Source organism: Onychostoma macrolepis, chromosome 13 (genome assembly GCF_012432095.1).
Source record: "Onychostoma macrolepis isolate SWU-2019 chromosome 13, ASM1243209v1, whole genome shotgun sequence".
Lineage (NCBI taxonomy): Eukaryota > Metazoa > Chordata > Actinopteri > Cypriniformes > Cyprinidae > Onychostoma > Onychostoma macrolepis.
In genome coordinates this window covers 25,945,459-25,957,874 of record NC_081167.1, presented here as the reverse complement: position 1 = coordinate 25,957,874, position 12,416 = coordinate 25,945,459, and the positions used below count along the sequence as shown (strand labels likewise).

Genomic DNA, 12,416 nt, shown 5'->3' with positions numbered 1-12,416 from the left:
ACAGCCTTGTCATCATCAATTTAAAATGCAGTCAAATAAACAAGTATACATCGAAAAAGATACACCACTCAATTTAAATGTAACAAATGTTGCATTGCAAATATGTAAACATTTGTATTTGTGCTGAATGAGAGATGTACATTTCAGTTTCACTTTTGCTTTAATTAATTTGGGCTTGACATTTATTTTGTTGTTTATAAGGAATGCCATTATAATTTGTGTTTTATAACTGTATATCATTTTATTATATAGCTACTTATATTTTCATATTTTTAACTTGTTCTGTTCTGAATACCAGTCAAATTGAATGGATCAGCGTCTAGTCGAGCTTAAAACGTCAGGGCAGAGCATTAAAGTCGACTCGTCAACTAATCATTGCAACCCCTACCCAAAAGTGAAAATTCTGTCATCATTTACTCACCATCATGTTGTTCCAAACCTGCACGTGTTACTTTCTTCCGTTGAACACAAAAGACTATATTTTGAAGAATATCGATAACCAAACAGTTGACGGTAGCCACTGACTTCCATAGTATTTTTTCCATACTATGGAAGTCAATGGCTGCCATCAACGAATTTTGGATGAACTATCCCTTTAAATATGCCAATTCTGAATAACAGTTCATTTTTACGAGCTGAGACATCAGACAAAACTTGCACTGATGCCTATATGCAAACAGCTGATATAAAATATTACAATGATGCAACTCTTAATAATGACAGAATCTGACCTTTATGCTGTGGTTGTATATCTACCATCTTTCAAAACCACCATCCATGAGAGGTTCCAGTTATATATAATATCCTGAATGGCTTTATGTAAGAGAGTCTTTATCTGTCCATCAGTCTTCCATTCATGCCGCAGGGGTCTGATGCTCAGATAGCCGTTGATCTTTATATAGAACTTGAGTACAGTTTCAGCATGTGTGTCTTTGAATAACATGCCATGACATCGAGGATGGCGATTAATCTGGCGGTTTTGGTCTGATCAGAATGAGGTCTTGGTTGGATGACAGCTATCATTCAATCTCATGTGAAGCAGCACCTTCCTCTGCTTTGGGCTGATACGTGTGTTTATAGGCTGAGCCAATACAGGTTGGTTTGGAACAATGCAGTGTTTTCGTGAAAAGAGGCACGTCTGTGAAACTGCACGTAGCAATCGAAGCCATGCATGCAGGCTCTGCCTCGCACGCCTTCATGTGGGCTTCGCCATCACTATACTATGTTTAAATGGGGCGGTACAGGTTGGGTTCACGGGCGACTGCACATTTTTCCACAAATAGCCCATGTTACATAAAGAAATAATAGCTGAAATAGGACTGGGTGTTGCATCCCCCATTGATTTCCATGGGCAAACATGCATTCAAGAGCTGTTTTAAAGTTCACACAAAATTTTTAGTTCTGTCATTATTTACTCACCCTCATGTCATATTAAACCAAAAGGAACACAAAAGTAAGAATTTTAATGCAGATTTTCCCAGTTTGTAGTGACCACAATTTATATTTCACTATGGATGTATTTTATGTCAAGGATACAATAAAAAAAAAAAAAGGACAATCTTTTTTTCTCTTCAAAATAAAAATGGGTAACACTTTACAATAAGGTGTCATTTGTGAACATTCGTCATTTGTTAATGTATTAACAAACATGAACAAACAATGAACAATGCATTTATTACACTTTATTAATCTTTGTTAATGTTAGTTAATGAAAAACAGTTATTCATTGTTTATTCATGTTAGTTCACAGCGCATTAACTAATGTTAACAAACACAACTTGTGATTTTAATAATGCATTAGTAAATGCTGAATGGAGATAATAAATGCTGTAGAAGTATTAATCATTCTTAGTTCATGTTTACTAATGTTGTTAACTAATGAACCTTATTGTAAAGTGTTACCAAAAAATGTTATTTACAGAGTTTTTATTGAGAATTTGCAAAAAAGGTTAGGCCTTTTTTATTACCTAATTTGTTGATGCTGTGTACAAAAATATCAATAAAAGCCTTGCATCATGTTGCATCAGTTTTTCCACAAAATAAGAATAAAGATTTTTCTATTTATCAGCCTTAATACACTTATCAAAATAATAAAAGTGTCAAAAGTTTCAGTTTTAACGTAAAAAAAATAAATAAAATAAAATAAATATATATATATATATATATATATATATATATATATATATTCCAAATGTACCATCCAACTTACAAGCAACAAAGGAGAGGGAAATATATGTTCAAATAATCAATTTATATTCAGATAACTTTACATAAATGCATGCCTTAAATAAATATGCTTTGTTTTACAAAATCTGTAATTTTCTGTTCCTGTTTGGATGTAGAAAAATACCCACAGATGTAGCAGAAAACATCTGGGTCATGTTTGCTTTTTCTTCTGTCACTGGACATAATTAATAATTCAGGATTTTTAGTCATTAAATAATGTCAAACATTTCAAATGTGTCTGACAAGGAACAAATAGTTGTGACTTGTCTCAGAGAAAGATAGGAGTCATGTCTTTGTGGCGGGTTTTCTTGTGATTTAGTGATAATACAAGATTTCATCACCTTACAAATGGTTGTGGAAAGTAAAATTGCTGCAAAATGCACATAATATTTTATGAGAAAACAGAAAAAACTATTTTTTTTAATTAATTAATTAATTTTTTTGCAAAATTAGTTAGAGATAGAGACATAGAGACAAGACTGTAGCAATGATACAGAGATGTTGCAAAATACAGGACATAATACTGTAGGCAGTACAGCTAAATAATAAATAAAAGAAAAAGCAAAATACGTAAATGTAGTTTAAGTAAAATCAATTTAAATGTGAAATTTCTAATTATCTTAGAATAAAAATGTACATAACTGTTACTGTACATGGTTCTTCTCACCTGAAGCAAGTCTGATCAAGCAGAGGATTGTCAATACAGATCATGGAAAGAACCTTTACTGTACATAAAAGAGCTTTTATATGTGCAACGATTCGTTTCATATTCAACCGGTCTGGGAGGCCAGCTGTCATCAAGGAGAGGTGTTTTTCCACTGCTAAGGTTTTGGTCATTAGGATTTCAAAGATAGGTGACACAAAAATAGGCCAGTTGAGATACACAAGTACAGTAAGTGCAAAGTTGATTCAGGTCCATTAAAGACAAAGCTGCATTTTTTTTCCCCGTCCAAGCTCTCTAACGCATGACAATCTTGCTGTCATCTATCCTCTTAAATATAAGACTGAGGATGTAGGACGCACAGCAGTGTTGCAGAGGGACAAAATACCTGGTATCCATGTTGCATTGAAAAAAAAGCTGACCTCATCCCCACAATCCTCCTCGGCTCCAGCATCTGCTTACAACATTATAAATGTTGCAAAGTTACAAGGTGACATTGTCTGTAGTTTCAAGGCGAATGAGGTTTAGATCTTTTTCATTTCTCTGCATGCCATGGTTTGATATGCATGTCTTTCTCTGATCTGTCTGCAAAACTTATCATTAATGTTCCTTAAAACTTATTTGGCTTATTTGTAGGACAGGATGCATGCAAAAAATTATAGCAAAATAATATTCACTGGAAAAGGCATAGACTGGAATATCGGATTGTTCAAATGAATTCTAATCAGACAGTTTATGTATGATATCATTTTTAAATAAAATTTTTACCCAGCCACCTTAAAGGAGGATATTATTTATAAATGGCCTCCAACCTAGTTTTTATATACACATTGAAAAAAAAAATTTGTTGGATTAACAAAGAGTTACAAATATTAAAGTTATGTTTCCCCAACATTATTCATCTGTTCACTTAATTTTGTTTTATGAATTTTATTCTGATTTTTTATGTTTAGTGTTATATTTAACGATTAGTGTCATATTTAATTATCTACTAGACAAATATGTGAAATATATATACATGAGGTGGTGGTTAGATTGCATTTTATTAAAGGAAGACTACACCCAAAAATGAAAAATTGAGTTTGTTTCTTCATCTGAACAGAGATGGAGAAATTTAGCATTACATCACTTGCTCACCAATGGATCCTCTGCAGTGAATGGGTGCCGTCAGAATGAGAGTCAAAACAGCTGATGAAAACATCACAATAATCCACAAGTAATCCAGACGACTCTAGTCCATCAGTTAACGTCTTATGATGTAATGCTAAATTTCTCAGAATCTGTTGCAATAAAGAAACAAACTAATCTACATCTTGGCTGATCGGAAAGTAAGTACATTTTTTAGCAAATTTTCATTTTTTGGGTGAACTGTTCCTTTAATCTCATTCATTCAAATGAGCTATCATTGTGGCAACTCCATGCATAAAAGCATGCAAACATGATCAAAATGTTCAGGTTTTGCTCAAATCAGACAGTGGAATGTGGAAGGAATGGTCTTAAACTACGGAATGTTTGTCGTGCCAGATGAGCTCCTGGGATTTTCATGCATCACAATGTGTAGAGTTAACAGAGGAAAAAAAAGTTGGCAGCAGTTTTGTGGGCATTAAGGTCTGTGGAGAATGACCAGAATCGCACAGCAACTGAAACAGCACAACATTACAACAAAGCTTAGATTAATTTGGATGGGCTACAGCAGTGAAGAACTGAGAGGCTAGTGGGCATATGCATAACAAAACTGCAAAGTTCAGAAGCGTGAAAAATTTTTCATTTGGCATGGTCTGACCAAGGGGTCAAAGTTTCAACAGTTATCATGACCCATGAGACGCCTACTGGTAGATGTTGTAACTACACCATCTGGACCAAAAGCATCTTTCCTCAATATCAGTAAGTTGTGTTTTGATTTTTCTCCAAAACTCAAGATGGCTTTACTACAAGCATTTAAAGGGATAGTCCACCCCAAAATCATTTACTCACCCTCACATTGTTCCAAACCTGCATGAGTTTCTTTCTTTGGTGGAACATAAAATGAGATATTATGAAGAATTACAATTTGAAGAAAGAGAACTGATACTTGGTTACCAACATTCTTCAAAATCTTCTTTGGTGTTCTGCAGAAAAAAAAGAGAAAGCCATACAGGTTTGTAACAACTTGAGTTGGTGAGTAAATGATGACACAATTTCCATTTTTGGGGTGGACTATCCCTTTAACATTAATTAAAACAAATCCAAGAACATAAATACATGTACAAATTCTATTCAAAATTATTAATGATCTCAGGAATGTTACTACAGTAACAAGGCCAATAGATATACACTGTGTGCAGAATTATTAGGCAAGTTGATATTCTGGTCATATTTTTTTTCCAAGAACATTTTACCAATTCCAAACCACATCAATCTTAATAACTACTATTGATTTTGTATTTAATCATTTATAAGTGATATATAATTGTCCATGAAGGCTGATAGTCAGAAACTTCTTATTTCAGGTGTGCAGAATTATTAGGCAGGTTTTCCTTTACAGATAAAATGAGCCAACTCAAGAATAAAAGTTACAAAAATTATTAAATGCCCATGAGAAGGATGCAATACTAATGCAATAATAGAATTAGCAAAGTTAAGGCATGACCATTGGGCAGCGAAATGCTCATTGGGTCAGCAAGGTCAGAAAAAACAGGTGGAGGAAAAGACACATGTTAACTGCAAAAGAATTAAGAATTAAGGTGAAGAATTAGGTGAGAAACCATCAGGAATCATGTAGTCTCCAGCACCATCATTTTCCAGAACTGCAACCTTCCTGGAGTCTCCAGAAGTGCAATGTGTCAGGTTCTCAGAGACTTTGCTTGGGTAAAAAATTATTTAAAATGGCCCTCACTTAATATGAATAACATGCTGAAGTGTTGTGAAATACATGAAGACTGATTTTGTACTCCAGGAAGGTTGCAGTTCTGGAAAATGATGGTGCTGGAGACTAAATGGTTCCTGATGGTTTCACAGCTAATTCTTCACCTTAATTCTTAATTCTTTTGCAGTTAACGTGTCTTTTCTTCTCCACCTGTTTTTTCTGACCCTGCTGACCCAGTGAGCATTTAGCTGCCCAATGGTCATGCCTTAACTTTGCTAATTCTATTATTGAATTAGTATTGCATCCTTCTCATGGGCATTTAATTATTTAATTTTTTTTTTTACTTTGAGTTCAATCTTATTTTTGGCTCATTTTATCTGTAAAAGAAAACCTGCCTAATAATTCAGCACACCTGAAATAAGGAGTTTTTGACTTTCAGCCTTCATGGACAATTATATATAACTTAGAAATGATTAAATACAAAATCAATAGTAGTTATTAAGATTGATGTGGTTTGGAATTGGTAAAATCTTCTTGGCAAAAAAATATGACCATAATATCAACTTGCCTAATAATTCTGCACACAGTGTACAGTGAATTGTATACTTTATTTGAGTGTGTCATTAAGTGAATGTTCATGCGAAGATGCTCAAAGCCAATCAGAGCAGCTGAAACAGAAATCATAGTTCAAGGTTGATCAGATATTTGTGTTTATATAGACTAGAGAGAAACTCACCAAAGCACTGAGCTCCACAGATCAGCGAAGGCCACAGATCTGCTCCATTACAGTAAGATTTCCAGACTTGAACCAACCACTAACATTTCTTTGATGGTTAGACAGGTATATGCAGGTATATATTTTTGGTATGTGCAAACATAATTGTGTTGAAGACATTATTTATGCAACTGTACAGTAAATTACATATATTTTAAATGCACGACACGTAGAGCTAGTTTTTTTTAGCTTAACCTAATCGTACATTTTGGAGAAGGCTAGGTTCTTGTCGTTGTAAAGCCATGGTGTATATTAACAGTGAACATGCAGAACACAAGTGCAACTCTGTTAATGAGTGATTTCAATGAACTTTGATTCTTTGCCTCATCAGTTTTTGGCAGGTCATTAACATTGTCTAGCTGTGATCTGCAATTTTACATATGCACCACGATAAAGTGTTTCTTAATGACGGTGCCTCTTTATAGAGACAATATTCAAAGTACAAAGTATCCAGTAGCTGCTATCTAAAGGAAAAACTGTGAGAACAAAAACGACCATGGTATTATTCCCATGTAAAAGCTGAATATTGCATCAAAAAAAATATTTTTGAGAGTCATTTCATATTATATTATATATTAAAGACCATCTGCTACCATGGTACCATCACAGTACTTTTTCTAATAGGAACAGATGTAGGCTAGTAGTCTTTTTTATTTTCTTTTCCTGCATTCATCCACATTGTTAGATATTCTTTAAATATTAATCTCTTAACTTCTTCTCAGTATTAAACGTTTTTCGTTGTTTTTGCAAAGGGTTTTTGAACGTAAGCTGTTGCATTATCAGGGCGGAACTTTTAGTTTCAAGCACTGCAGCGATACGGACTGTTTTTGCAGACGCACCGCTGCGCTCAGGAGAGTCTGAACAGGTAAAAGCTGCTCTTTTATAAGAATGTCGGTGATTTATGCTTATGTTTTATGTTTTATGTTTTTGCTGACGGGGCCTGCTCTGATGCTGTTACAATGTTATTTTTTAGTCTCCGTTACATTTGCGTATGTAGGCAGATCGCATAGTCCTGTAAAGACCTTGACAGCTGAATAAAATCCAATACCACTGCTCCGGTTTAAAATGTTTTCTGAACTTTGAAACTGATCTTTAAGGTGAATTGAAAGCATGTACGAGAATATTTATGGACTTATATTATTATTGCTTCTTTTCTTGCTGATCATGTGAAAATGTAGTGCCACTTGAGGGAATATGAATCATGCGTTTCCTATTAAAATTCATATTAATTTATGTTCCAAAATAAGGGCATATTAATACCTTGCAACCCTACGGAAGTATTTCTGTGAAAGGGTTCACTAGATGCTCTGGTCAAGCTCAGACACCTAAACATTAAGTATATTTTTTTGCAGTTGTATCAAACAGAATGGAATATTTTCGAGTAAAATAAACCAACTAATACCACAAAAAAATCATCCATTGCTACTCACTGATGTTTCTGCTGTTGATTTGCTTCAAAAATGATGACACTTCCTGTAGGAGGATTTCATTAGGACACTTATTTTTATTAGTTTAAAAAGTCTAACTAACAGGATGGAAAGTGAATTTGAGGCCACAGGAAAAAACGATAAAATGATCATGAGTTGAACCTGAAAAATATTTACAAGAAAGCACGTTTTGCTTGAAATATATTGAATTGAAAATTTGAGATGCACAAAAAAAGCTAATATTTCAGATGACCACATGGATTTTTTTTCTAGCAGTTTTTAATGTAGACGCTCAATAATCCACTTAAACCAATGTATGTTTATAATTAAGCATATAATATGTTTTTATACTATAAATGCTTTTAATATTATTTTATATTTAAAATAATATTTGTATCAATTCAGAAAAAAGCCTATATAAAAATATACTTTTTCTCTTGTCTTTGCAGTTTAGGATGGCTCAGGCGGACAGCAGGGCTCTGGCTTTGGGGGTTCTGGCAGGGGCTGCTGGGATCAGCTTGGCGATTGTCTGCTTCCGCAAAATAGGAGCAGGCGGTGGCAGAGTCCTGCACCTGAGCAGCAACGCAGATCACACGGCAGGCACTCTGCGTCTGCAGACGGGCCAGACAGAGGTGCTGGATCGTCTGGGAGCTCTGATCCATTGTGTGTCTGAGCTCAAAGAGGAGGTAAAAGCCCTGAAGGATGCACTTCCACGCCTGCAGGACAACGTCAGAGATCAGCTGAGGGGCCGGAGCGGGGACGACATCGCCGCTCGCAGAGCAAGTCCTCTTCATCGAACTCCCACCAGGAGAAAAAGAGCAGGTGTCTCAGCTAGAAATGAAGGACAAAGCTCAGAAGAGGCAGAGAGTGAAGGAGGGTGAGTTTACTGAGGTCATTCATTTTTTTTTATTCATAGAAAGGCAAAAAATGCTTCTTCCCGACAGATATAGCTAATACACCTTCTGTCCGTCAATCATTTTGCACATTCATTATGTGGTATAACAGAAAGAAGTTGAGAGCATAGAAAGTAGATTTAAAAGTTTTTAAAGAAGTCTCTTATGCTCACTAAGGCTGTATTTACTTGTTCAGAAATACAGTAAAAACAGTAATACTGTGAAATATTATTACAGTTTAAAATAACTGTTCTATTTGAATATATTTTAAAATGTTAAGTGTAATATATTTCACAAAGTTGAATTTTCAGTGCCACATGATCCTTCACCAGTTAAATCAAGTTAAAGCATAAATACGGTACAAATAATAAGATTATGAATTAAATATTTAAGAATAATCATAAACATAACCAGAACCATAAAGTTACTTACAATTCCTATGCTTATAGGGCTTCACGGGGCTTATTGTGTATTATGTAAGTATTAGAACTCAAATAAAGCAATAATCCCTGAGAAGCTGTGGTTTACAGTGAATTTGTAACAGCTAAGGGGTGTTGTTAGGGAGAATTGATTTCATATTCTGTTCCGCCTTAGCTGTTATAAAACTGATATTCCATATATGTAGCAAAGTTTCACAAAATAAAACAAAGCAAATAAAATGTAATATTAATAAAAACATTATTCCGCCAAACAATGTAGTTCCTCAGAAACGGTTGTAGTTGCAACAAAGTTGTTGCCGAGCAACACACAGACGCAGACACAAAAAGGTGTGTTTGTAGAGTAATTTACAGCAGCTTCGAACGCAGCTCGACCAATCAGGATCAAGGACTGGAACTATCCGTTTTATAATAATTTTCATTTTGATGCTTTATTTGTTTGTTTGTTTGTTTATTACGTGTTGCTAATGGGCATGTATCGATAGCTAATGACTTATTATGTTGCTGGAAAATAATGAAATCAGGGTTTCAAACTACATTTTGACATGTCTTTAGTTTTGGCAAGTGCCCTCAACTAATTTTATAGAAGCTCAATTTATATGTATTAATTTTGGTATTTTGTTGTTTCACATCCCTACTCTGGGCAAATGTAATATAATTTAGAGTTGTAGAGGGATTAGAGGTGTGATTCAGTCTGTACAGACGAGGTGAACTCCACTGCCTCCAGTCATTCATTTGAACCACTGTTAACTAAATTCAGCACTAAGCACTTTACAAGTCCATTCCAGTCTCACTTAATTCTGCTCCCAAAGCCATTCAGAAATAATCTGCTCTGTTTTCCATAGCATTAAACTTTAGTTCTTGTTATTTTTGACACATTATGTTCTTCAGCACCTTCAATGTCCAAAAATGATTTGTTATTTTAAGCCGCTTGGTTTGTGCATCTTTGCCTCCAAATACTCCAAGTGTAAAAATAAAGGAAACACTTGAGGCGTTCAGTTTTCATAAGTTGTTTTTGTATGTCTGTTTGGAGCGTTTCTAGACCATGACTGGCTTTTGTGTTGCTCTGTTATCATGGTTTTACTTTGAGCAGGCAGGATGTGTTTTAACACTACAATCCAGCGCAGAACGTTGATTCCAGAGCTTGTGTGTAGTTTGGTCCTAGAACTGCTTGGGTTTCAAAGGACTGTTCATCTGTCAAAACAGTTTCCTCCTTTCTGTCTCTCTTGAAAACACCGGCCGATCAATCTCAAAGAGTGACTGCTGAGTTATCACAGTCTAATTTTTACTGTCTCATGTAGGAGCTTGTAATTTCTGTCACCGTTCCTACATTGCTTGAGTGCAATCACGTCACAGCTTGCCTTAGTTGCTGAAGGGTGTTAATACTTGAATGTTTAAAACGATACCGTTTTATAATGTTTGATTGCTGTAGAGAAAAGTTATTGTTTACATAGAGGCAGACAGGTCAGATTACAGATGCGTAAGGATGGAAATGAGCAAGTGCTCTTTAATAAATGAACTGCTCTTTAATAAATGAACCGAGACATTGTTTGTCTGTGAGACTGTCTGGTATTGCTGTATAATAAATGTTTTTAAAGTTGCAGACAGTACATCATTGTGTTTGGAGTTTGACTGAATTGTGACGTACACATGTTCAAGCAAAGGAAGTTCATTTGTGATTGAATGTGGCATCTTATCTGCCAACTGAAATCTGAATTTGATTGTGGTCACCTGCTGACTATTCATGGGGAAGAGTCATGCTTTTCCATAAATACACAATTCAATAGAATTTCAGTATCTAGTTGACTAGTCGCCTGAAACTAAACATGATTTCAGGGACATTTAGTGCATGCACTGTAAAAAAAATGAAACTTTCGTTTTGTCAGATAAATTCTATTCTAAAGATTGATTTAACTATCAGAAATAGATAAAGTTAACATTACATAGAATATTAATATAGGTGAATTTTTCGCATCTTAAAGTTTGAGCATCTTCAAATATTCAGCAGCATAAGATTCGGAGTTTTCTCAACTTGTGATTTTTATTTGTATTTATTTATTTTTTACAGTGTGATTTGCTTTTATTGAGAAGATATGAGGCTATAATTGGTCATTGTTTATCAGTAACGTCTGTAGTAATATATTTGATCTGTAAAAAGTTTGGCACTGGTTGCACATTAACCTTGAGAAGGACATAAAGATTAGGGTTTTTTCAGGGTCTGGTAAACTATTGTTCAGAGGTTTTTTTTTTTTTTTTTTTTTAAATAAACCTCTTAAGGCTGCATATATTTGATCATAAATACAGTAAAAATAGCAATAATGTAAAACATTTTTACAATGAAAATTAATTGTTTTTTATTTGAATGTATTTTAAAATATAATTTATTCCTGGGTCGGCAAGACTGAGTATTCAGCATCATTGCTCCAGTCTTCAGTGTCACATGATCCTTCAGAAATCATTCTAATATGCTGATTTGCTGCTTAAGAAACATTTCTTATCGCTGTTGAAAACAGTTGCATTGCTTTATATTTTTTATGGAAACTGTGATGCACCTTGTTCAGGATTCTTTGAATAGAAACTTAAAAAACAGCTTTTATTTAAAATATAAATCCATTGTCATATTAAAAATGTCACTCTTGATCAGTTTAATGTGTCCTTGCTGAATAAAAGTTATTAATTAAAAAATCTTACTGACCCCTGACTTGTAGCTTTGGGGGTTAGTACTGTTCCAGAGGAATAAAGAATAGTCTGTCTGTCCAAACTCCAGGGGCTGCGTCTGAGGAAGTCATCTGAATGTGTGCACAGCCGGTGACTGTTGGGATGGTAACCGTGAACAGCTCTCCTTTTCAAAGTCTTTGCACTTTGTTATGCATATTAAAGACTTCAGAGTTTTATTCAGCTCTGTTTGGCCAGTGGAGGTGTTTTCACCACAACAAGAGCACAAACCTTCACTCTTTCTCTGTAGTGTCTGTCTAAACCATTTTTTTTTTGTCTAAACCAAGCCCAAATGTAACTTTGTGCACACCGTCACATACAGCATCAGTTTTTTTAAATAATGGGGTAATATGTGCCCTCTGGAGAATTTGAGGAAAATTTGACTTTTATAACTGTAAATGTGGTGTGCCATCCATTTGTTGAAAATTTTCAGCTGA

The 12,416-nt window shown here is 34.6% G+C and overlaps 1 protein-coding gene across 2 annotated transcripts in view; it reads left to right on the top strand.

Annotated features, from left to right (window-relative positions):
* Nucleotides 1-6,392: 6,392 nt before the first annotated feature.
* The window catches only part of LOC131551982 (regulator of microtubule dynamics protein 2), a 30,821-nt gene continuing 24,797 nt past the window's right edge, over nt 6,393-12,416 (top strand). Inside the window, exons 1-3 of one of the 2 annotated variants that reach the window (XM_058795282.1) lie at nt 6,393-6,520; nt 7,260-7,372; nt 8,384-8,811. In XM_058795282.1, the coding sequence (XP_058651265.1) occupies nt 8,390-8,811 (422 nt within the window). In that variant the 5' untranslated portion in view covers nt 6,393-6,520; nt 7,260-7,372; nt 8,384-8,389. The remainder of the gene's footprint in view (nt 6,521-7,259; nt 7,373-8,383; nt 8,812-12,416) is intronic. The other variant, XM_058795283.1, reaches the window with a different exon arrangement.